Raw genomic sequence first — 26,478 nt, forward strand, 5'->3', positions numbered from 1 at the left:
AAGTGCTTTAAGAAGTATTTAACATCTCATACATGGCACTCCAATTTTATAATATTTATTCTGCACTGCTCTCAAAATCAAAGCTCATTAGTTGATTAATATCAGCTCTGACTCAGCAGAAAATTGAGGCAGCAGCAGATTGAAATTTATGGGATAATAGCAACGGGGTATTCTATGTCAATTTTTAAACCTGTAAATGCAGAAAGAAAATTTAAGAGAACCTGCCAAGAGAATAAAACTAAAAGACCAGGAGAAGTGGAAAATGCAGCTGAAACTGTCATAACCACTTACACTTTTGCTTCTTCTTTTGTTGCATATGTAACGTTGACAACTGCTGTCTCTGATTCTGTGTTCACTAAGGAACAAAAACAAAACAAATACATATGTGTGGCAACCAACTGGGAAAATTTCAGAAAGGTGTATTTTATTAAATATCATCAGGACAAACACTTTTGTAGAATCTTGTACAAAGTCAATAGCAACTGAATAAGAAAATACAGACTGTGCAGATTTTCAATCCAAGAAAATGGGAGTAGGGCAAATATTAGTGTGGCAACCTTTTCAAAGCAAACTAGTCAAGTCTGCACATCTCAAATTAGTAGGCAGATTTTTTTTTATTTATTTTTTGCTGACTTTGAATTAAAGCTGATTCTTGGAGGCTGCTTGGACAAGTCCGAAGCTTTCTTGGCAAGACTTCAGAATTGATCTGCCATTGCCTCTGTCCTGGGGCTGAAAGAGTGTGTGACTGGCTCAAGGTCACACAGTTGGCTTCACACCTAAGATCGACTAGAAGTCAAGGTTTTCTGGTTTCTAGTCCAATGCTTTAACCACAATATGGCTCTCAATAGCTACTTAAAAGGTATCTATCTTCAGATTGTACATTTCTTCCACTTTAGAAATGCGATTCTAGATTAAGGTTGCTTTAAAGTATATTAGAGAAAGTTGCACAGAATAATATTTTATATAGGAAAAATTGAATACAAAAATAGAATTTTCATATTTGGATCTTTTTAAAAAAGCTGAAAATAAATTCTGAAACTGGATGAAATTTTTTACTAAATTTGTGTGAACCTGACAAAATTAGGACACATTCTATTATCATTTATTTAGTTCATATGACATGGGAAGTAGAATTCAAATCGGAGTGAGGTTTGGTATCTATTTCACATTTTATAAAATGGCCCGCCACAATATGCATCTAAGATGAAGTGAATCCATCTGCACATAGTTTGAGAACCAGCTAGTTTCCATTATTGACATGGTCTAAATAATGCTATGAACTAGTACCTTCATTACAGTTTGAGATGCTTTTAGTTAGAAACAGCTTTGAGTATCTTGCTATAGTACATAAACTGATGAAATATGCAAGCTCAAAATACGAAGTGTTATCAGTGATTTCTGTAACAAGATACTGTGTTCATTTGCTAAATAGCAAGAAAGACGTAATCTATTATAAGACAACTCATTTAATTTGATAACATTTTAAATGTTAAGAAATCACAGCAAATAACAATCATGCTGAAAATCTCCATCCAGCCCAACTTACAACCCCAAGAAAACCTTTATATATCAAAGAAAAATCTCAGAACAGGATGACGATATCCATTTTCAACAGAAGCAAATAAATATGAATAAATACATACATGCACCAATGCAGGACAATTAGATCCAATGGCAATGAACAAGCAAATCATCTAACAAACTCCTTTTTGTTATAGTTAATGTAACCCACACTGAATCATCTAAATAGAATTAACAGGCTGGAAATTCCCTTAACACTTCTAAAGAGTGCATATATGCTCACCTGAAATTATTATTTGGTTTAGAATCTCAGAGAGAAATGTCAGAAATGTGGAAATAACTTGGTTACCTCAGCATGCATCTATCAGTCACAAAACATCTATAAGAAAATTCCCATTTGAGTTTTACTTTTATTTTTTTTATAAAAGGAATGTTAGAACTCTTTAAGGTGACCTAAAAATTGCTTAGTCCACAGTTTTATTAGCGTATAGGCTAACAGGATTTCTGGCTTTTGGAAAGACAAAGCAACGTATTTCAGAATAATATCAAATATTCTAGTTCTTTTAAGATACATGCAGAAAACCTGGAGACAACTACTGTGCCGCCCCACTAATCAGATATTTTCAAGTGCCCACACACTAGGATCTATGTCTTTATACATTATGATATTCAGAGCTTCTCCTTCTGTGATATGTCATAGCTGGAGTCTCAGAAGATTTGATTACTTGAATTAAGTCATTTTTGAAGTTTACATAGCATATTGAACTTTGGTAACAAAATGAACTAAATTATAATTAAAACTAACCAAGTTTATCTTATTGCAGTCACAGCAAGTAAACCTTTGACCTGGTTAAAGAATATGAACCATCCAGGAAGTAGCCCTGGTAGATCCTCCTTTCAATGGTTATGCTGGGGTGAATGAATAGTTCTATAACTTCAAGAAAATCTGTTTGTTAATGTTTCAGCATTTATACTTCACTAAAAATTTTCTTAAACACCACAAGGTCAACAGTAAACTTATTATCTTCAAGTACTATAAAGAAGATATTCAATGAGTACATTGGTCTCTAAAGAAGGTTTAATGTTAATAAAGCATTTTAAATTATATAAAAACAAAAAACAGCAGGAAATGTCTTTACCTTGTTCTACATTCTCTACTGTGCCATGTTGAGCTAAAAGACCATCTAGCACCTGAAATAGAAATCAGACATAAAATATAGGTAAAAAAATTCTGAAAACTTGTCAAATTAAATTACTAAAGCACAAATCAGCCCTCTCTTCAACTCACTCCAACTTAACTTTATTAGCAGTCAGAATGGAAAGCAATGCTTGTTTGATTAAGATGATTGAAATCAACATTTGAATTAGCCTATTTTTAATGAATGATAAGGAATACGAGGAACATTATTTTTAGCATGTAATTTTCCAGACTTTTCTGTTCCTCTTTGTTTTTCTTGTTTCATAAACTAGTAAAAAAAGAACTTCACAAAATAATGGCTCTAAGGGATTTTATAAACGGCCAGATCAATTTCCAACCTACATTAATATTGAAGAGAATTAAGTACAGCTGATAGATCAGGTACAAAGAAGGTATGTAGGTACAAAAAGAACTTAGGGGCGGAAATATGTGACTGCCCTATAATGAGCAGAGCCAATGATTTGAACTCTTTCTTTGCTGGAGAGAGGAAGGAATTTAAGTTTATTAAAGACATCTATTTCACTCCTTTGAATCTTCTTCAAAAAATGGGCCTCGCACATGCCTCAGTTTAGAATATCAGTCTTTCTCTTTCACACTAAGTCTAGTGCAGCTTTTGAGCTGAAAGACACCATTGCAGATGCTTCACTCTTCCCCAATAGATTACTGACACAGATTGCCAGGCAACCCCCTTTCCCAGAATTAAACATTTAAGCTGCCCCTTCAGCCAATACCCGAAAGCAGAAATTCAATCACCTGATTTTTATTGCCACCCAGTCATTTTACTAGCACAACAGCCTTACATAAAGCAGCACAACAGGCCTTATAATGAGTAACATCATCATATTTGTGATAATGATGACTAAGAAAAACAAATACTCACATGTAGTCATCCCTGACAACTCCTTTGCCCAGAGTGGAAAAATAATCTAGTCTTGCAACCGAGACTACTGATACAAAAGGTTCCATCCCCAAATGTTTCTCTATCAACCTGTGTTCTGAAGGGTTTTTTTAAAAAATTATTTTAGGACTCCAAAACTATGGAAAGTAATCATACTGCCTCATTCTTTGGTTTAATTAAGTCTTTCCAATATACAATACTAATGAAACAATAAGCCACAAATTATACTCACAATCTCTCTACAGATCCGTTTTCCACAAACTGATGCCTTCCAGATATATTAAGACTTCATTCTCAAGCTATGGCTGGCCAAACGTGATCCACTGCCCTCATTACCCCAGCTGACTTAAGAAACCAGACCAAGACAATCAACCTGTTGATCTATAAACTGCTCTGTGTTTCATAACCGCAAAGCACTTATGGACAGCTTTTTAAAAACCTGAAATTTAGTGACAGGATTCCTGCAACAAGTGGCCTTCTCTCTAGTTAAATAAGTGTTCTATCTAGTTTGGTGTTGCAGTTCCCTCAGATTTTAGAAAAGCCTAGAGATGAACCAAATATAATTTGTGATCTTTTATATGCAAGGCATATGCTCTAAAATTGAACTCTACTTGATGCCTCAGTGGAAACTGATGGATTTAAGACCTCACTGTAGCTGAGATACATTTGGAAGTAGCATTCACCACATATAAATGGCAATTGTAAGTCACACTTTGTTAGTCTACTATATGAAACATAACTAAAACAGAACAACAGGAACATGGATTCAAATGTACTAAATCACAGTAAAAAGTTTCATGCAATTTTAACTCTGACTGATTGAATTAACTCACTCATATAAAAATAGAAGCAGCAAAAGTTGTAGAGATAATTTGACAATGTATGCTAATAACACCTATTTTGATATGCATATTAGAACAGTATCATTTAATGCTTATCTATTGGACATCAAATAGAAGCATGTACAGTATTTCAAATTTTAAATGGGCTACTTTGACCTTATAGAAATGTCCCAAAGCTGTTCTAATCTTACCAGAGGTTCTGAAATCAGAATACTTCTGTATTGGCCATTTCAGCTTAAAGGGTCCAAATTTATAATTTTTTGCATATACTACTGGCATTGAGTCAATACAAATTACAATAAGTACTTTATCCTCTGTAAGCCTACTATAATATACTGGATAATATTATGAGGTAATAGTAAAAAATATTTCTTATACATAATTTAGGGAAAATAGACTGCAGAAAATAATCAATCTTATTCCTTACCTCCCATTGTAAATGTGGAGGAATATTCCGGATTTGAATCTTCCTGCTTCTGTGAAGAAAGAGTCCACAAAGCAAGATCACATTAGGATAGTACAACAGAACATGGTTTACCTAGGGTTACATAAAATTCCAGCAATTCTAATTGAATGCCATGAGCCAAATTAAGATAACACGGAAATACCTCATACATTTATTTGGTTCCTGCAAAGTGTCTCTAACCTCTAGTTGTCTTTTAATCATAACAGACAAAAAACAAAACCAGTCCAGAATATAATTCTACACCTTTCTCCCTCTTTCTGATTAAGAATTATATGCCACAAGGAGTACATTTTGGAATTATAAGCAATCCATTCTAACCAAGTAACATATAGTGAGGGAAAAAATTATTTGATCCCCTGCTGATTTTGTACGTTTGCCCACTGATGAAAAAATTATCAGTCTATAATTTTAATAGTAGGTTTATTTTAACAGTGAGAGATAGAACAACAAAAAAATCCAGAAAAACGTATTTCAAAAAGTTATAAATTGATTTGCATATTTTATTCCCTATCAATCAGCAAGATTTTATACAGATAACGAGCTAAAATTAGGAGCACTCTCTTAAAGGGAGTGCTCCTAATCTCAGCTGGTTACCTGTATAAAAGACACTTGTCCACAGAAGCAATCAATCAATCAGATTCCAACTCTCCATCATGGCCAAGACCAAAGAGCTGCCAAAGGTGTCAGGGACAAGATTGTAGACCTACACAAGGCTGGAATGGGCTATAAGACCATCGCCAAGCAACTTGGTGAGAAGGTGACAACAGTTGGGGCGATTATTCGCAAATGGAAGAAACACAAAATAACTGTCAATGTCGGTCTGGGGCTCCATGCAAGATCTCACCTTATGGAGTTTCAATGTTCATGAGAACAGTGAGGAATCAGCCCAGAACCATATGGGAGGATCTCAAGCCAGTTGGGACGGACCATAGTCACCAAGAAAACATTTGGTACTACACTATGTTGTGAAGGACTTGAAATCCTGCAGTCCTTTAGTCCCCCTGCTCAAGAACGCACATGTACAGGCCCGTTTGAAGTTTGTCAATGAACATCTGAATGATTCAGGAGAGAACTGGTGAAAGTGTTGTGGTCGGACGAGACCAAAATCGAGCTCTTTGGCATCAACTCAACTCACCATGTTTGCAGGAGAAGGAATGCTGCCTATGACCCCAAGAATACCATCCCCACAGTCAAACATGGAGGTGGAAACATGATGCTTTTGGGATGTATTTCTGCTAAGGGGACAGGACAACTTTATGGCATCAAAGGGACAGTGGACAGGGCCATGTACTGTCAAATCTTGGGTGAGAACCTCCTTCCCTCAGCCAAGGTATTGAAAATAGGTTGTGGATGGGTATTCCAGCATGGCAATGACCCAAAACAAACGACTAAGAAAACAAAGGAGTGGCTCAAGAAGAAGCACATTAAGTTTCTGGAGTGATCTAGCCCGTCTCCAGACCTTAATCCTATAGAAAATCTGTGGAGGGAACTGAAGGTTCAAGCTGCCAATTGTCAGGCTCAAAACCTTAATGACTTGGAGAGGATCTGCAAAGAGGAGTGGGACAAAATCCCTCCTGAGATGCATTTTTCTGGTTTTTTGTTGTTGTTATTCTGTCTCTCACTGTTAAAATAAACCTACCATTAAAATTACAGACTGATCATTTCTTTGTCAGTGGGCAAACCTACAAAATCAGCAGGGGATGAAATCATTTTTTCCTCACTGTGTAAGTAGATCAACATAAAAATATATAATCCAAGAATCAATATCACTGACATTTTAAAAAACGAGTTTTGCTCAGATGTGCAGTCTAAAACATAGGAGGCATGTACTGTACATTCATGTACAGTATTAACATCTTCAACCTATCTATGGCATTGTACAATGCTGGTCTTTGACTGTTAAAAGTTTCAAGTTTCATACATATCTATACATAAATAAAGCCCCATTCAATTCACTTAAAATTGTTTCCAGATAAATGCATGCTAGATTTAGCTTTAATTATCTTGTCCCAAGTAGGATAAAAAACAGAAATAAAAATCATTTTCCTTCATTAATAGCTGAATGTTAATCCCTTTATTTACAAAAAAATGGGGAAAGTACTCTAGAATATAATAGATTTCAACTATGAGGAACTTTAAATTATAGAGTTAGAACTTGAACTGTTCATTTTGGATTGCACTTAGAAGAACCAATAAGAACTGACAATAAAGCTACAACAAATCTCAGTTATCAGCAAGTTTCTAAACAGTATTCATCTACTTTATCTTTCTTCCCAGGGAAGGGTAGTTCTGCATTCTTACATTTCAGACCACATGATTGCTATTCCCTGGAATTCTCTGGTTATTAAATTTTAAAAAGAAACATGTTGCTTTCTATTTCATATTTTTATTGTACACTGTCTTGAGTATTGGATAAAAATCCCAGAAATGGGGGGTATAAATGCATTGATAAATATTGTGCTAGTGAAGCATGGGAATTGTGGCATTGCTCATTCATAGTTGTGAATCACTCCCCCTCAGTGGCGAAGGATATGTATAGCAGGCAGAACAAAGGCACAACATCGAGGTGAGACTTGAACTCCTCTGGTTTTCTATGCATTGCTATCTTTTGCTCTGAAGCAATGGTGGAAGGAGTTCTGGCCCTATGTTAATGTAAGCTAACTACATGACTCCATACTTTCAAGAATTCTTGAACGTGTAGCAAAAATCTATATTGTTTAAATGTAGAAGCATTAACCTTTAGGAGAATTTTATGTATGACAAATTTCCTGCAAAAGGGTATGGTTGTGATCCCAGATACTGGCAGAACCAGTAATTTCTCTAGACTATGGTGGACGCTGGACCGGTAGGCCTCTCTCACACCAAAATGCTCCTGACAGCTTTTTATCTATGCCTGAGAGTGCACTGATAGCGCAGTGGTCAGGCGGATGGGGCGGCCAAAACCACAATTTGGCAAGCACCTGCACACACGTCCTTGTTAGTGGCAGCGTATACCCTGGTGATAAGTACCTGACCTCAATGTTGTGAGGATTAGTTGTGGCAATTTAAAAATACTAATTTAAATTAATTTGATAATAATTTAATAATTTAGAAACATTGATTTAATTAATATTAATTTTTTTTAAATTAATTTAACCATCAATTTGATTAATAATTAATAACCAATTAAATTGATTAATAATATTTATCAATTATTAATGTCAATTAATAATATTGGCCTGGCTAGCTGGAGATCAGGCTGGCTTGGGGCAGATCACTTGCTTTGGACCAAGGCTGGTTTCTCCGCTGCTGCTTCCTGCTGATCAGCTGGCCTCCAGTGGCAAATTTAAAAGTAGAGCTATGCTGCGGCATGGTCCAAGATGGCGGCCACAGATGCACCAAGGAGTTTTTAGTGCTGAGGCTCAGCTGTCGAGCCTCCTCTGGCCTGAATACTATGGTTCCTGCTGATTGTGCCAAACAGGTGATCTCCAGCTGAAGCGGCAAGTTTAAAACTGCAGGGTTGTGCCAGGCGTGTGGCCAAAATGGTGGCCGCACGCCAAAAACGGAGCACAAAGAGTCCTTGGGTCTGAGGCTCCTGGTGAGCCTCCTCTGACCCATATGTATCGCCCCTGCCCCTCCTGGTCCCCTGCGGGCGCTGGCTTAGAAGCAACAAACCGTGCGGCTCAAAGGAATGGTGGCCACGATCAGCGCGCCAAACGGGATTGTAGCTGCAATTTGATGCCGGGCTCAGCTGGTCAATTCTGAGCTGTCCGGCCCTCAGCTGGCTTGATGAGGGTCGCCGTTCTCTCACTGGGCCCAGGGCTGTAATTTTTTTGAAATTCAAATTGATTAAGTAAAACTACAGTTTTGATTAATTTTAGTCCTGATCCAGTTGGGATAGGAGACCTTGGGCTTTGGGGCAGTGCTGGGATTAAGGAAGAGAATCCACGAAGGGGAAAAAAGGAAATTTACAACCTGTCCAGAAATCTGATAAGGGAGCCAACCACAATCGTGTCCTGCTGGTCTGAAGACTAAGTCATGTCTGGGAAGCACAGGACCCAGCAGAAGGCGTGGCTAATTTGTCAGACTTAGCCTAATTAGCCCCCCCCTCTCTTGTCAGATTAATATGAAAGAGTTGACAAGACAAAAGTTTGTATATATTTGTGTGTGTGCGTGTACATGTGCATATTCATCATATAAATCATATTTTCTTTTGGGGCAAACTATATTATGCAAAGCTAGAAAAAAGAGACGTAACGGGCAACAGAAATGAAAGGTGGGCAATAAGGTATTTTTTAACTAAATGTAAACCTAATTTAAACGGACACAATTACTTACAGCTATCCTTAACCTTGTAACTTTCCACAGCATTCTTGCCTCCTCTGACTCCACATGCAGCTTCACAAAATTTTATTTTGCCTGCTCCTGAGAAGGGGCGTTGTCTTACCTGAACGCCTTTTTTCAGCACGGAGATGGAGAATCCACCAATGGGTTAGCTCTGTCTTCCTGCCCATTAGACCAAGTAAGCCAAACTTGCCACGCCTGTCCTGGCCTAGGACACACCCAGTCTTGACAAGGGCAAAAGCAGCTGATGACAGTCTGACGTGTTGGCTCCCAGATCCCTAACACGGGCCTAACTGGCACTAAGGGTGGGAGTGGATTCTCCATCTCCATGCTGAGAAAAGGCATTCATGTAAAACAACGCCCCTTCTCCAGCACAAGAGATCAAGAATCCACCAATGGGACATACCAAAGCCTCACTGTTCCAATGGGGGAGAAACAGAGGAGGCCGGAGCCACGTCCCCAGAAACCACGTCCAAAGGATGTGTCCGCAGATGCAAACTGGTCTATCTTATAATGCCGCACAAATGGGGAAGGCGAAGACCATGTCGCAACCCTGCAAACCTCCTCGATGGAAGCCTGTGTGGCCCATGCCATGGAGGTCGCAGCACTGCGAGTAGAATGTGCCGTGACATAACGTGGTACGGGCAAGGAATGCGACCGGTACGCCTCTGCAATGCAAGCCCTGATCCACCTGCCCATGGCTGAGGCGGACACCCTTTGTCCACTAGAGGCATGGTGAAAGGAAATGAAGAGGGCTTCAGATTTGTGGAAGGGCACCATTCTCTTGATATAGTAGCGTAGTGCCCTGCAAATGTCCAGTGTGTGCCACTGCCGTTCCAAGGCATGAGACTGATTAGGGCAAAGATCCGACAAAACGATCTCTTGGGCCCTATGAAAGAGGGTGTTGACCTTGGGAATGAAGGTAGGGTCCAATCGGAGGACCACCCGGTCTTGGTGAAAGGTGCAGAGGTCCTTCCTGACCGACAGTGCCGCGAGCTCGGAGATGCGCCTGGCTGACGTGATAGCAACCAGGAAGGCGACCTTGAGAGACAAGTATCTCAGAAGACAAGTTCTGATAGGCTCAAACGGCGGTTTGGTGAGGGTCCGTATGACCCATGGCAATTCCCAGGAAGGGTACCTATGGTTTTGTGTTGGTGGCGCCCTTGAGAAAGGAGCGTATCCTGGGATGCTGGGCCAAGGAAGCCGAATTGGCACAGGTAAGTAAGGTGGACAATGCTGCAACCTGCCTGCGGATGGTATTAGGCGCTAAACCCCTATGAGGTCCTCGAGCAAGTATTCCAGGATGCTTGGAATTGTCATGTCCTAAACATCTAGTTGCCGTTTCTCACACCAATTGCAAAAATTCCTCCATATGGAGTCATAGATGCGATTTGTCACTGGCCATCGGGAGGCCTGAATCATGGAAATCACGCCAGGCGAGTATGATTCCCGGGTCAGGATCCAGCTCTCAAGTGTCAGGTGGCTAACTGCAGCCACTGGGGTTCCGAGTATTGTAGGATTCCCTGGTTGAGAGACACGCGATCCGGGGGAATCCTCCATGGGGAGATATGGAGAAATTCACGAGGTCGGCGAACCACCGCCTCCGTGGCCAATATGGGGCCACGAATATAACCTCCGCCCATTCCTGCAGCATCTTGCGGATGGCCGCCAGAATCAGAGGGAGAGGGGGAAACACGTAAAGCAGACCCCCCGGCCATGGGCCTTGGAGACCATCTGCTCTCTCCGCCCCTGGAGATGGAAACTGGGAGAAGAATCTCGGGAGTTGGGAGTTCGTCGGAGAAACGAACAAGTCTACGACTGGTTGCCCAAACCTCTGCGATATCTCCGCGAAGGTCCGGGTGCAGGCGCCATTCGGAATGGTCCACGGTCAACCTGCTTAGAAAGTCCGCTTGTCGGTTTGCCTCCCCCAAGATGTGCTCGGCCCTGAGGGAGGACAGGTTGGTCTCTGCCCAGGAGCCCAATGCCTGGGCCTCGGCCATGAGGGACCTGGATCGGGTACCCCCTTGCCGGTTCATGTGGGCCTTTGCCGCCATGTTGTCCATAAGGACTAGCATGTGTTGCCTCACCACCCTGCTGCGGACGTGGCAGAAAGCCAAGTGTATGGCTCTGAGCTCCAACCAATTGATGTTGTGTTTCAGGTCTCCTCTGGACCATTGTCCCTGAGCCAACTGAGACTGAAGGTGCACTCCCCAACCAAACAGACTAGCGTCTGTCGTGAGCGTGAGCCGGGTGGGTTCCTTGAAAGAGGACCCTCTGGCTACTGCTGGCGAGGACCACCACCGGAGAGACTGCAGGGTTTGAGAGGGAACCCTTACCCGTTGGTTGGAGGAACTGGTGCCCAACCTTTGGAAGAGGAGGAGGAACCATTGGTGGCTCCTGGAATGCAGTCTAGCCTAAGGCACTATTGCGATGCACGAGACCATCTTTCCCAAGAGTTGGGAAAGCAGGGCTAGTGGTACTACACACTCCCTGTGTACCCTGAGGGCCAGGGTCCGGATACCGTCCCGACGTTTTTGGCAACTGAGTGTGTCTATGACGGCACCCAGGTAGAAGGAACGATCTGGCTTTTCTGAAAGTTCACCGAGAACCCGTGTTCCTGAAGGACCTTGATCAACAACGTCAGGTCCGATCGGGCGGCTTGAAGGGAGGATGACTGGATGAGAATGTCGTCCAGATAACACTGGACGTGTACTGGTACCAATCTTAGGTGTGTGGCCAGCACCACCAGGACTTTGGTAAACACCCTTGGAGCTGATGAAAGGCTGAACAGGATGGCCCTGTATTGGTAGTGATGGCCCATGTAACAGAACCTGAGTAACTGCCGGTGGTCGGGAAGGATGGGGATATGGAGATACGCTTCTGTGAGGTCTATGGATGTCAGGAAATCTCCATTCTTTACACTGCCCAAGATGGACTGAAGCGTTTGCATCTTGAATTTTCGGTATGCAATATGGGAATTCAGACCTTTGAGGTCTAGAATCGCCCTCCATCCTGCCGAGGTTTTGTAGACCACGAAGAGGATGGAGTAAAATCCCCACCCCTGCTGACCGGCCGGCACAGGTTCTATGGCTCTTATCTCCAAAAGATGTCAAATGGCCTCCAGCATGAGGCTGCTTTTGACAGGGTTTTTTGACTGGGGGCAAGGAATGAAGCGCCTGGTGGTCTGGACACGAATTCCAGGGACATAATGTATCGAATGGTCTGGCGGACCCAGGAATCTGTGGTGGTGGCTTCCCACTAGTGGGCAAAACGTGCCAGTCTGCCACCTACGGGGGGGGGGGAAGCTCAAGAGTCACTTGGATCTTCTATAAGGTTGACCCTCCCCTCAAAAGAGCTGCTTGCTCTGGAATTGTTGTCTGGGTCTGGAGCCAGTCCTGTCGGATGGGCAATCCTGTCTGGCCATGAACAGGCGGGGGGGGGGGCTGAGTGGAGCCCGAGCCTGTTCCTAGCCGAAAGGACTGCCTGCGGGCGTACGGGTTAGCACGTCTGTTGGCCCATCTGCTGAGGTGGGCCAACACCTTCCACTTGTCCTTATTTTCGGCCAAATAAGGAGCCAGGGCCTCTCCAAACAGCTGACCACCCTGATAAGGAGCTGTCGCTAGACGCCACTTGGACTTTGGGTCAGCTTGCCAATACTTGAGCCATAGCATCCTTTGTGCTGAGACGCTGGATGCTATGGTCCTGGATGAGAACCTGGCCGTGTGTAGTGTCGCATCTGAGACATACTCTCATGCTGCCACGAGCTTGCTCAGGTCTTGTTGGATACGTACCTCCTCCGGGGGAAGCCTGGCTTGTAGCTGACGAAGCCAGAGTAGAGAGGTCCTGGCAAAGAAGGATGCGCAAGTGGCAGGCCTTACCGCCCACGCCACTGCCTGGTGAGTCCTGCAAAAGGTCAATTCCCATCTCCTGTCCTCAGCCTTTAGCGCCTCTGCCATATCCCCCAACACTGTAGACAAGGACAAGAGAGGGCCAAAGGATTCATCCACCGTTGGCACCTCAAGGTCCTCTGCCAGGTCTGGTGCTGCACTGAACAGTTTCCTGTCCATTCCCCCCAGAGGGGGAAAGGTGCCAGGTGATGCCCATTGCTTCTGAACTGCGTTCCGGAAGAGTGCCGGGCCGGGGACATGGTGCTGAGTCATGACGGACTTGAAGAATACCGGGTTTGGATCTGAGCTGGGTGGTGGGTCTGGCTGAGGGATCTGATCAGGACCTATGTTGGCCGTCGCATTGGCCCTGCGAAGCAGTGGCAAGAAATGGGCTGGGTTGAATAGGCCTCCAAATGATGGGGGGTCTGGGGGAAGGTCTTCCTCCTCCCACCATGTCATATCAAATTGGTCATCCTCTGTAGGAGATGAGGCCCTGCTATGAGAGGACTGGGACGGTGAGGAAGGACCCTGGTACTCGGGTGCACCCAACTGAAAGATGGGGGTATGGAAGCCACGGACTCAGGTCTGGTAAGGGTTTGGAGACGATCCTCAAAAGGGGAGCCCTCGGGCTCTATGGGAGTAAAGTTGGCCTCTGGGCCCGAATGTGAGACCCGCGGTGACAATGATGGTTGGTGGATTGTTTGAACTTGGTCCACCTCAGAAGAAGAAAGGTTTGCAGTTATAGTTCTCTCCAGGAACCAGACCCTTTGGGTAGAAGTCAAGGGCCCCAGCAGGAGATTAAAGGCCGGATCCTCTATTTGCTCTACCTTTGCCCTCGCCTGCTTCTGTGCTTTGGAGAATTCTTTCTTCAAGGCTTGGTGTCTTCTGCTAGCCTATTTCTCCGCCAGGTTGGAAGGCTTTCTTCCAGAAATAGTCTTGGCTTTAATCCTGCCTCCCCTCTCCTGTGTGGAGGATTTCTGCCTTTTATGGCTGGCAGATGGGGAGATGGTGTTCTTAGGTTGAGGCATCATGGAGTTCTCCATCCTGAGGTGAGCTATCTCAGTGCTACTGAGAGGGAGCTCTGAGCAGGGTATTGCCAAGGCAATAATTTGTGTCACCCTGCTCCCCTGGCCACCCGACTGTCAAGGAAACGGTCTGCTTGTCCCCCTTTTGGGGGGTCTGGTCATGTTTATGGCCACGGCAAGCCTGCTTGCTCGTAGAGCTCCTGGTAACGACGAGGTAAGTCAGTACGCTCGTCGGGCAGGTTGGATTTAGCCCACTAAAAGGTGGCCAGGTCAATGAATTGCACCAGTGTTGCATGCCAAGGATTTTGAGAGAAACGCAGATAACTTAATGAATTATGGGCACAATGGCACTGCCCAGCAGCTATGGCATGCCACGTGCTCAAAAGGTAGCAGCACAGGGCGCTGGTAATACGAATGCAGGCCGGGCCTGACAAACATGGGTCAAAATGACTGCCACGTTGATCTATCAAGATAACTGGGCAAGCAGCGATCAAGTGCATATGAGACTGATGGATGGAATAACAGGCTGAAACAATCCCGGCTGTAAAAAGCGGGCCATGGGCCAATATGGCGGCCGCCCAGTCGGCCTGCAGGGTAGAGGCAGAGGACGGGCGACAATGGCCTCCACTGCAACGCGGAAGCCTTCCCCTCCCTCGAAGGGAAACTCCAATCCTAGGGAAGCAGCCTCAAAACCCCCGCCGGGGATGCGTTCAGCCACCGTGGCTCGTCCTCAAAGCCAAAATGGTGGCCGGAGTAATTCGGCCCGAAAAAGATGGCCACTCAATCCAGCAGGAAAGGGGGCCATCTGAGGCCTCCATGATCCCGCAGCGGCTGCTGATGGGAGACGTCCCTCGATCCTTTGCGAACAGCAAGGCGCGAAAGGAGAGGCCGATTGAGGCCTCCGGGGCGGAATCCTATCCCCCGGGAGGCCCGAAGGATGGTGGCCACTCGATCCGATGGGAAAGGGAGTTGTCTAAAGCCTCCACAATCCCAAAGCGGCTGCTATAGAGAAATGATTCCTTGATCCTGTCTCAAGTGGCGAGACGAGAGGGGAAGCCAATTGAGGCCTCCGTAATCGAGAAAACCACCACCACCCCGGGAGATTGGAGCAGTTTTGGACTGCAGCGTTGATCCCAGCACTGCAGGATGTGAGAGAGGGCTCGATGAGGAGAACGGAAGCCTTCGTTCTTGCCAAGAGTCCTGGGGAAAAAATCTTATGTTCCCACAGTCATCTGGAGCAGCGCTGATCCAAGCGCTGCTGAAAATAACTGGATTTCAGGAGAATTCACCAATGAGAAAGCTATACAACCTTCTGGGAATCAAGCTTGTCACGTCTTGTAGGGCTGGAGACCAAGTCAAGACTGGGTGTGTCCTAGCCCAGGATAGGCGTGGCAAGTTTGACTGACATGGTCTAACGGGCAGGAAGACAGAGCTAACCCATTGGTGGATTCTCCATCTCTTGTGCTGGAGAATTTCATCAACTTAATTCAAACACAATTTGCATGGTTTTCCCCTTCCTCTTGATCTGTTCATTCTTTCTTCATGTATTTATTTTGCGTTTGGTCCTTCTCTTTATCTAATCAAGCTACTTCAATGTACCTCTTGCACACTGGTCACTCACTTTTGTATTAAGTCCACATTCCTTCAGCCCCCTTATATTTCTCACCCTGCCTTTCTTTGTTTGATCATATATGTATTCACTTAAGTAGCCAATTCCCACTGTATTCATTTAATTTTATGTTTATGTTATAACAATTCTCACTCCCATATAACTAGGTGAACAGAAGCACACTTATACATAGCTATTTCTGCTTCTTTCAACATTATTGCTCACAAAAACATGCACATTATGTTACCACCAATATTTGCATGTCTTAAAATGTCTCCATTTTTCTATTTTGGGAAACTTTCTACCAAGGTACATATATACATTCATCTTCTTACTCTAATTTTTCACCATATATGTGTAATTTATAAACATTTATTCCATTTTCCCTGTCATACTCCACTACAATATTTTCCCTGTCATACTCCACTACAATATTACTGTCATACTCCATTACAATATTTTGTTCTTTGAAACAGGTCTGTGTACCTCCTTGCCTCATACAATCCATTTAATATTAACTTCAAACAATTAGGGTTGTCAACCAACAACACAGTATGATCTTCATATAAAAATGCAGATACACTGACACTGCTGACTGATATATCTAACATCATCATAAGCATTCTTTATACGTTTAAAAAAACATGCAAAACATTCTGTAATTCAAGCCTATTTTTTACATACTCTATTTTAAATGAATAAAGATGCAGTACACTTTTTTTTTACTTTCATATATTTCTCAATGATCTTCTAAAAAGCAAAAACTGATAGGGCAAGTTACTGTATATAAACAAAGAACAAATCTCACTCTCTTCTAGTATTAAAGATGTTATCTAATTGGGTAATGAAACATCTGCAAGCAAACAACCAAGCTCTGAGAGCACCAAGGACTCTACAAAGCAAGAATTTGGACACCACATACTTCATATAACACAACCGTGCTTCAAAACTTTTGGACATTGTCACTTCATGTACCTTTTCAATCAGATTTTGCCAAACACCTTAAAAATACTTAATCATTGAATCACTCATTATTTTCCTTTGTATAGGAGAAAAATAAGACATTTTTTTCTAACTGGCAGACCATAATTGAGGGTAAATAAATCCAATGAAATCTCATTTTTAGAATTATATTTTGGAGTTACATATGCAAAATTCAGTTCCATTTACCTGCACTCAAGGGTTATTCACTACTGTTAATTTTCTAAATTTTTATACTTACACTCTTACGTTATTTTCATGTGTAGATTTCAATGAACCATATTTCACTGATCCACTTCTGCAAACCAGTTAACTGATGATAAGGGTCTAGCCAGCTGGCTGGTGGTGAACAAAGGGAGATTACAGTGGACCACTTAGTGCACTTCCTGGATCACAGTTTGAGAATTATTGCCTTATCATCATTCATCATTCATTCAGTGGATTAATTTATTTTTTTTAACATTGTTCATACAAAACATGTACAGTATTTTCACTTCTGATATTTGCTGCATTTTCCTTCATGTCAAGATCCACTCTTGACATTACCAAAATAATTTCCTGCCTGACCAAGGCTCTTATCATCTTTGCATTCTTCACTAATTCTCTTAAACTTTCATCATAAACAATCAAACCAATCAAGCTTTTAGTTTTGCCATGCATGTGCAGTAATAGACATACTTAAACCAGTTAGTGAGACGAACAGTGTCTTTTCCTGAGCAAATACCAGTCACACTGCTGATTCATTTTTAGATCTCTGAATGGCTGACTCATTGTTTAAGTACTTCTTTGTTTCATTCCCATCCATCCATTCATATCACCCATATATGTTTTTCCCCAGAACACATTTATTCAGAATGTTGTGGAATTTTGTCAAAACTCATCCGGGAATCTTTCATTTTCATTATCCACTGAAGCATAATATGCCATTATTACTATTATTATTATTATTATTCCATGATCTTTCATACACAATGACAATTTAGGTAACAATTCATTCTCTGACATACTAAAATTAGCTCTTTAAGTTGTACTAAAACTTTCAAAGTCACTTCCATACATGTATTCAAATCTATCCAAATAGGAAATGTCACATACACTAATTTGTATATGATAAAACAACACATAGTTGGCATTAGGTTACCACCAGACACGCTAGCATCAATGCATGATCTGTGTACAGTAGTTTAACCTTCCAAGACTTTGTCATTCAAGACTCTTCTCTCTTTAGTTGGTACTTCCGATACTTTCATTTTCATAAGAAGCTCCTTTGTGAAAGCTTCTATTAGTATTTTCTTGTATGCATTTCAGCAGAGGGCTCCCTTGCACAAGGCAAGAAGATAGAGGGCAAAACGGAATGCGTATCTGAGGGCAGCATTCTGAAAAAGCCACTGCCTCACTCATGCTGGCAAACAGAATAAAATAGATTTCTCCCTGCAAATCATGGCCAAATATGGCATAAATCCCATATATTTAAGTGTATATCCTCTCCAGTTAATATAGCAGCACTATGTGATATCAGGTTAATTACTATTTACTGCTCTTATGATTCTACTGAAAAATTAATTTCTAAGCCCAATGATGTCTTATAATTGTGTTTCACCCCAAGCCAATTGAAATAGCAATATACTCGAGGGAAATCAAACAATTCTTGCCTTCAGAATAAAATCAAAGCATTAGTGCTGACTATAAAGGTTCCATTTTCATTTTCTCAGAAATCAGTAATAATCCAAATGAAAAATGAATTGGTACAAAAATGGAAAATTTAAACAATTATAAGATTTTTATCTAGCTAAGACTTGTAAAAGTTTAATTTTTTTGTTAACAATGATGTGTTAACTGCCAAACTCTAAAACAAAACAAAAATAAATCTACAGTGATTTCTTAAATACTGAATTTGAATTCTGACATGGATTTCTACAATGATAATACTTTCTTGATATTTTTTACTGTGCTTAAGAGACTTAAAGGCTGTAAAAAAACCCATAAAGCATCAGATCATATGTCCATCTGTCCAGCATTCTGTTCCAATGCTCTATCAGAAGGCAATGGGAAGCCCACAAGCAGGATAAAAATAATCACTTTGTCCCTCTTATCTATCCCAGAAACTGATGTTCAGAAAACAAATGTCCCCAATATTTGAATTAGTATATATATATCTCATAATTAGAAGCCATTAGTAGAATTATCCTTCATGAATTGTTGAGCAATTGTCTAATTCATGTTGGGCAGTACTATATCTTACAATAGTGAATTGTAAGATATGTGCTGGATTGAGTATTTAATTTGTCTGTACTGAATCTCTCACCTTTCAGATTTATTTGTTATAATTATGAGTGAGTTTTCCCACCAATTTTCCTACACAATAATTTTATAAATTTATATCATATTTCCTATACTTGGCCTTCTTCTAAGTTAAATCCAGTTTTATCAGTTAATAAGGCATGAAGGTGATAATAATTGGTAACTCCCACGTTGTTTTCAATGTTGAAAATTCTTGTTAAGTGTTTAGTTAATTCCTCGTGTTTCCAATATACATTAATTAAAAATCTATAAGAAATTCTTGCCCGTATAGTCACAAAAAACATTAGACAGAAGCCTTAGTAGTAGCCATAAATGCAGCCATGTCACCAAGTACCTGAATTGACTGAGAGAAGGCCTCTCACTGTCAGAGCTTCGTAACCAGGTTGTAACTGTTTTTCCAAGAAGGTCGTAAGTCAAAGACTACATACAATTCAGATGCTGTGAAATTAGCTAGAGCATAATAGAGCATACACAATCTGTATAAGAAGCTTCTGGCCTTTTCTAAGGCAGAATCTGTACATTTATTAAGTTAATCTGAAAAACAGATGTTTCTTTCCTTGTTTGGCAAGCTTGTTCCAGAACTAATAATCCCTGACAATTTTCTAGAGTAGTTATCTCGGTCAATTGTAACTCTGCAAAACTTAATTGATTTATTATCATGTAAATTTTCATGGACTAGAAATTATTTTGATTGGCAGATATATGTAATCAATCGCCACTCTAATTGACTATATTTTGTGCCATTCATTAAAATGTTTTTCAGTAGAGTAGTTGTGTTACTTTTTAAGGATATGGAGAATCAGATTTATAGAACTACTGGTTGGTATATGTCTACAGTACTTTTGGACATGCAAATACATCAACTCATATATGCATAGTTATACACAAGCCCGAATGCTTACAAGTTAATCTGCTCTTCCATACTATCCAGGGAATACACACCTAAGTTTTAGTGTTGTCTAAGGTGACCAACCGTCCTTCTTTTGGGAGGACAGTCCTCCTTTTTTGAGTTCTGTCCTCCCTCAAAAAGTGTCCTCCTAAATGTCCTCCTTTTCCATATACCGTCCTCCTTTTGGGAGGACAGTCCTCCTTGTGTGAGTTCTGTCCTCCCTCGAAAATGTCCTCCTAAATGTCCTCTTTTTCTATATTTGAAGACTTATCTGCAGGGCTTTTTTTTCCTCATAGAACACCCAGAAGGCGTTCCGGGACCTTTTTTTGATGTTTTTTTTTTCAACTTTTGCCTGAGCTGTGCTACTCCCTCTATTGGCTTTCGAAAGCCAATAGGAATTGCTGCTGAGCGCGCCAAAACACCCAGGCGGCAAACTTTGCACGTGCAAGTTGCAGGAACTTTGCACCCCTCACTGCTACCCAACTACACCATCTCTTACTTAGTTTCGCAGATAGCTGGAGGAGACTGGAGCAGTAAGTTTCTCTTGATCTTCCCTGTTTGGTTCTACACGGGGATGCACAGGGTAGGCGGTGGTGCTGGGGGGTGGCTACAGGGTCGGAGCCAGCGCGGCTGGTGCTTTGCGAGCTGTGGGGCCGGCTCTATGGGGATGTGCAGGGTGGGCAGTGGTGCTGGGGGGAGACTGGGGGGACAGCTACAGGGCTGGAGCCGGAGCAGCTGGTGCTTTGCCTTTGCGAGCCGTGGGGCCGACTCTACGGGGATGCGCAGGGTAGGCGGTGGTGCTGGGGGCAGCTGGGGGGGTGGCTGCAGGGCTGGAGCTGGCGCAGCTGGTGCTTTGCCTTTGCGAGCCGTGGGGCCAGCTCTATAGGGATGCACAGGGTGGGCGGTGGTGCTGGGGGGCGGCTCAGGGCCGGAGCTGGCGCGGCTGGTGCTTTGCGAGCCACGGGGCTGGCTCTCCATGGCAGGGCAGCGGTGCTGGCGGGGCGGCTGTGGGCGGGGGCGCGGCAGGCAGTTGACCTTCCATGGGCCGCGCCAGCTGGTGGTCTACGCAGTGCTGATCTGCGCTGCCACCACCTCACCCTGCGCATCTACATGGCCATCCTGGAGCACCTGGCTCACAACACCTGCCTCCGCCGCCCACCCCCGCACAGTCCAGCCGTGTAGATTTTTGGATAAGTGAGAAATCGAGATTGAATGTTGATACTCTAGCTGCAGCACTTGCCGTAAAATTCAATATGAAGGATATTTCTTGTTCAGATATTTCCAATATATTGTTAGAAGATGATACATTGACAAAAAATATTCATTCAATGGAAAAGTACTCATTTAAATAATTAATAGGCATGTAAGCATAATTACAATATAAAATGTTATTGTTACAAATGTTTTTTATTATGCATTGATCATATTATAGTGTATTCTGTATTATTGTTGCAATAAATACAATGTTTCTTTTATTTACAATACTTTTTTCTTCAATTTATTCGTGTCCTCCTTTTTGTTGTAAAAAAGTTGGTCACCTTAGTGTTGTCTAATTCACAATGACCTGAAAGAGGGAATGCCAAAGTGGAGAGAGAGGAATGTTGTATTCAGTTCTCTTAGAAACTGATTAGATATTCATCTCAGGAGAAAGTGAAGAAAGGTTCAAGAGTAGTAGGTAAGTTTTATGTTTTAAAGAAAACTAAAAAATGTTAATAAAGTGGTATTTCTGTTTAGACTCAAACATTACTCATGAGAGTACTGATTGGGTTTCTTCTTACAAACTAAATCATTCTGAAATGTGATCACAGCGCTGAGACAGGGATGCAAATTTGTTCACAATCGTGGAAAAGGAGAATCCATCCTTTTGCAAATCAAAACTGCAACCTGGTTCCTTGCAGAAAAGGTAACTGATTCGGAGAAACTGTATGCAGCTGAAAATAGGAATGGGAGGTTGTATAAAATCTACCACTCTGCCTAGCAAATTTTCAAAGGTTCCACACTGCTTTTCTGTCTCAGGTGCATTTTGTTTTGTTTTTTAAAATCAGATCTTCCACACAGCATGCACTTTGTAATGCTTCCAGAAAGAAGCCCCACCAAACAAAAAAAAATTATCTAGCTATTTTTTTTTGTAATATGATTCTTTTTTTCACAGAATTAAAACAAAACAAATAAGTGGGTAAATTTCAGGGACGGACATAGGAAAAAAAATTAAGATTACATGAATGAAGCAAACTGACTGCACAACAAAAATCTTGTTTGGCAAAATCCTTAGTAATATTTGCTGTGGCACAGAGGATTCTTAGGTACTGTAGCTGGAATCTAAAACTATTTTCTGGCTGGCCACAAGAGGGCATATTGCCCTTTGATTCAGGATCAGAATATATGGCATTAGTATACTACAAATGCTGCTTTTACTATAATATTTGTCTTGACATCCTCGATCATTAGATTGAATCTTCCCCCAGGGCTTCAAGTGGCAAAACCTCTTGGTTTATTGCTAATATTCAAGAGCAATGGCCAAACTGTGTATAGTAAACTTGGTGTAGATCGTGTTACTTTATCTGTGAATGAATGCAAGTTTTGGAGTTAGCGAGCAAGGCAGGAAGGATTAGGAAATATGCGGGACCTATATGCATGGACTGTAATTATAATTTTAAAATAGTACTTAAGAATAAATTTGAATTAAACAAGTCAGAATAAACTAAATCACGTGCCCCAGTAGTTTCAGCTACAACCAATCTTCTTATTCAAGGTATTGTAACTTGTAATAACTGATAATATCTAAACATTACAAACACTTTCTCTAGTTCATGAATATGAAACTTCCAGTAATAGCATGCTGTTCAATTTGCTATGAACTATATACTAATCTAATAAAGGAAAATAAACTGAAGGGGATATTTTATTTCAGTTCCGCCTAATCTTATTCATAGTTGGTTCTTAAAAACCATTGTTAGTGTGAATTTTTAAAAATTTTGTGTAGAAGTTTACATATAATGGAACTTCTTGGGGAGCCACTAATGCAAATGTTTTTATTTTTATCATGAGCACACATGATGGAAAAGAGACCAGGTTACCTCTTGCATAAGAAACTATACTCCTGGATTATTCTCTGCTATTCAACTCCGAACAAGACTTTTCTCATTTTTTACATCTGAAAAATTTGTCCCATCTTTTTATTAAAATAAATAAGTTCAATTTCAAATAAAGTGTTCTTTCATGTCGATGCAAAACTCTTTGTATTGGAGGACAGATGTAATCTCAGATATTTCTGTGGGGATGTCTTACTTGGGTTGATATTATATTGGAGATAATGTTTAACAATTATGTTATTTGTTATTAATGCTTTTAGGAACAGGAAAGCGAGATATAAATGCTTTACATAAAAATGGCTGAATTTATTTATACAATAAGTTATTTATTAGGCTTTTAGACCTCCATAGTCATGGGACTCACAGCAATTCAAAAATAAAATAAAATAGCTATTGTACAGTTATATAATAATTATAAATCAGAAAAAAAATATCTCAGTTTAAACCCAGAGCTCTTTTTAAAGAATTATCCTAAAAAAATTTTTTTTTTTAAAAAAACCCTTCAGAATAGTTCCTCTTTTTGACTTGCTTTGATCTCCAGTGGAAGTCTATTCCACAACATAATGGAAAAGTACCTCTTCCTAATCTGAGACTCCTTGATTTCAGCATAGTGGAGAACCACCAGCATTTTCCCCATATTATTTATATCAAAAGAGTTTAAGGAGTTTAAATTGAATCTGGAGACATGCTGACAGTCACTAAGGGCCTGCAACACTGATTTACTAACATCAATTAGCACATGAGACATTACATTTTATTCCAACTGCTGTTTCAAAATTATGTTCCTTTAGATAGCCTTAGATATATCGAACAGTAGCCCGACCAGGTGATGGTTGTAAGGTCCTCTCTTGCAAATGTCTGTATGTGTTCGCTCTTGTCTAATTCAACCATGGTTTAGTCCAGGGGTCTTCAAACCTTTTATGACTTGTGGACTGCATTCTGGGAGTTGAAGTCCACAAGTCATAAAAGGGACAAGTTTGAAAACCCCTGATTTAGTCAATCAACATTTTTTTTAGTTTGCATAACACACTGAACAATAAATTCATTTATGTGCTGGTAAGTACAAAGCAATTAGTTAGATTACAATTAGCAGTCCAGTGTGTGGCATATGAACACCACCTTGTTCACTTACACAAATTTCTTCACTGATTATACTCTGTGCAATTAAAAAAGTTCACTTAGACTAGCAATTTAATATTGCTTTTCTGAGGAAGTAATTGTCCTATTAAGGCTTAACTGTTGACCAGCAGTGTTCCTGGAATATCTGAAGGACAATTCAGGAGAATGAGCTATTTTCATTTCCCTAATTAAAAAAAACACATATATGGATGGATGAAGAGCAAGTGTTGTGTTACTGAAACAAATATACAAGCTCTGAAAAAGTCAAGGGTTTTCCTGCTGAAACTAATGTGGTTAACAAACTTCAGTAGTTAATTTGAATATGCAGGCACACAGGCATTGACAAACAGGAAGAAATATCCTTTTTGTTTCAGTTTCTGTTCCTCTGGAGGACTCTTCAAAGAAAATAGTACAAAACAAATTTAAAATTGATGCTACACATTACTTATGTCTAGTACTAAGATATAAACATAGTATCAGATCTTTGGTAATTTGCTTCAGAATGAGTCATTTACAACAAAAGATAATGGCAACTGTAATTTAGCATTTATATCTAAGATGCATGACTCTATAATAATATCTCACATAATATAATATAATATAATATAATATGATATGATATGATACGATACGATATAATAATATCTCACATAAAAGCAATAAATAAATAAATAAGTAGTACCTCTTTACTGTTAGCCTTTTCCTTTTTCTCACAAGAAAAAAAATCATCCAGATTACTTGCTATAGAAGAAACTCAAAACTACAAATTTCTGTGCACAAAGTATACATGTTTTAATCCATCAGTTGGGCATTTTAGTTTCTTGCCTTTTTCCAACGTCAATGAGTGAGAAGCTTAACGGCTCCAGGTACAGGAGTAGATCAACTGATAACGAAGGAGCTAATATCTAGTGCTCAAATGTGCATCTTCTAGTGACACAAATTCCTACTATCCTTATAATAAGAATAGAATAGGATAATAGAATAGAATAATAACTTTATTGTCACTTTGAATGTACACTAATCGGCATAAATTAAAATGAAATTTTGTTGCATTCACCTCTCAAAGGGTCACCACCTCCGATATACACTACATAAATATGACAAAAATAAATAAATAAATAAATAAATACAGAATTATGCATATACCCACATATATTATATGACACAGAGAAACAACACAGTCTAGTTCGGGTTATGTATACATGTGCATGGCGAGAAAAACAAATCTTGCGAGTTTACCAGACGGATGGCATAGGGAACAAAGCTATTATAGAATTGAGTAGTCCTGCTAGAAATACTTTGAAACCTCCTCCCAGAGGGGAGCAACAGAAGCAGATTGTAAAGTGGGTGTGTGGGGTCTCTAACAATGCTTTGGGCTCTAAGCACATGGTGCTTATAAGCAGCATCCTGAATACCAGGAAGCGAGCTTCCAATGATCTTCTCGGCTTACCATTCTTTGTATGGACTTTCTATCTGAGGCACTGCTGCCACCAAACCAGACAGTGATGCAGTTTGTTAAAATGCTCTCAATCGTGCCTCTGTAAAAAGTGGCCAGGACAGAAGGAGAAAGATGTGCTCTCCTCATCTGACACAGGAAATGTAGACACTGGTTTGCATGCTTCACTAAGGATGAGGTGTGGAGAGATCAATTCAGATTGTTAGTTATCTCACCCCCAGATACTTAATACTGTTGACCACCTCTACAGCTGCATCCTTGATACTGAGTGGAGTATGACTATACTGGCTATTTCTAAAATCTACAATGATCTCTTTTGTTTTATCAATATTTAGAATCAGATTACTTTTATTGTACCAGTCCACCAAAACCTTCACCTCTTCCCTATAAGCATCTTCACTATCATCCTGGATAAGACCCACCACTGCCGTGTTGTCTGCATACTTCACAATATGATTCATAGATTTGGCATAGCAATGGTGGGTCATCAGGTGAACAGTAGCGGACTCAGGACACAGCCTTGTGGGGAACCCGTACGCAAGGAGATGGAGTTGGAAACTTTCTTTCCAACTAACTCACACAAACTGGGGCCTATTAATAAGGAAATCAAGTATCCAATTACATAAAAGAGTATTAAAACCTAATAGCCCAGTTTGTTCACCAGATGCTGAGGAATGATTGTGTTGAATGCTGAACTAAAATTTAAAAAAAAGCATTTGCATGAATATTCTTTCCCTCCAGGTGCGCCAAGCAAAGATGAAGCACACAGGAAAGTGCATCTTCTACAGAGCGATTTTTCCGATAGGCAATCAGTAATGAGTCAAATATAGGGGGAAGGCATGAAACTATATAGTCCTTCACCAATCTCTCA

General features: G+C 40.8%; 1 protein-coding gene across 4 annotated transcripts in view; it reads right to left on the reverse strand.

The window, feature by feature from the left end:
* The window catches only part of IGF2BP2 (insulin like growth factor 2 mRNA binding protein 2), a 78,989-nt gene that overhangs the window by 24,942 nt on the left and 27,569 nt on the right, over positions 1 to 26,478 (reverse strand). For all 4 annotated transcript variants that reach the window (XM_039356332.1, XM_039356331.1, XM_039356334.1 and 1 more), the window contains 3 exons: positions 4,887 to 4,935; positions 2,661 to 2,712; positions 292 to 355 (listed from right to left, as the gene is read on the reverse strand). In XM_039356332.1, the coding sequence (XP_039212266.1) occupies positions 292 to 355; positions 2,661 to 2,712; positions 4,887 to 4,935 (165 nt within the window). The remainder of the gene's footprint in view (positions 1 to 291; positions 356 to 2,660; positions 2,713 to 4,886; positions 4,936 to 26,478) is intronic.

Source organism: Crotalus tigris, unplaced genomic scaffold (genome assembly GCF_016545835.1).
Source record: "Crotalus tigris isolate CLP2741 ecotype Arizona unplaced genomic scaffold, ASM1654583v1 scf7180000018824.943158, whole genome shotgun sequence".
Classification (NCBI taxonomy): Eukaryota; Metazoa; Chordata; class Lepidosauria; order Squamata; family Viperidae; genus Crotalus; species Crotalus tigris.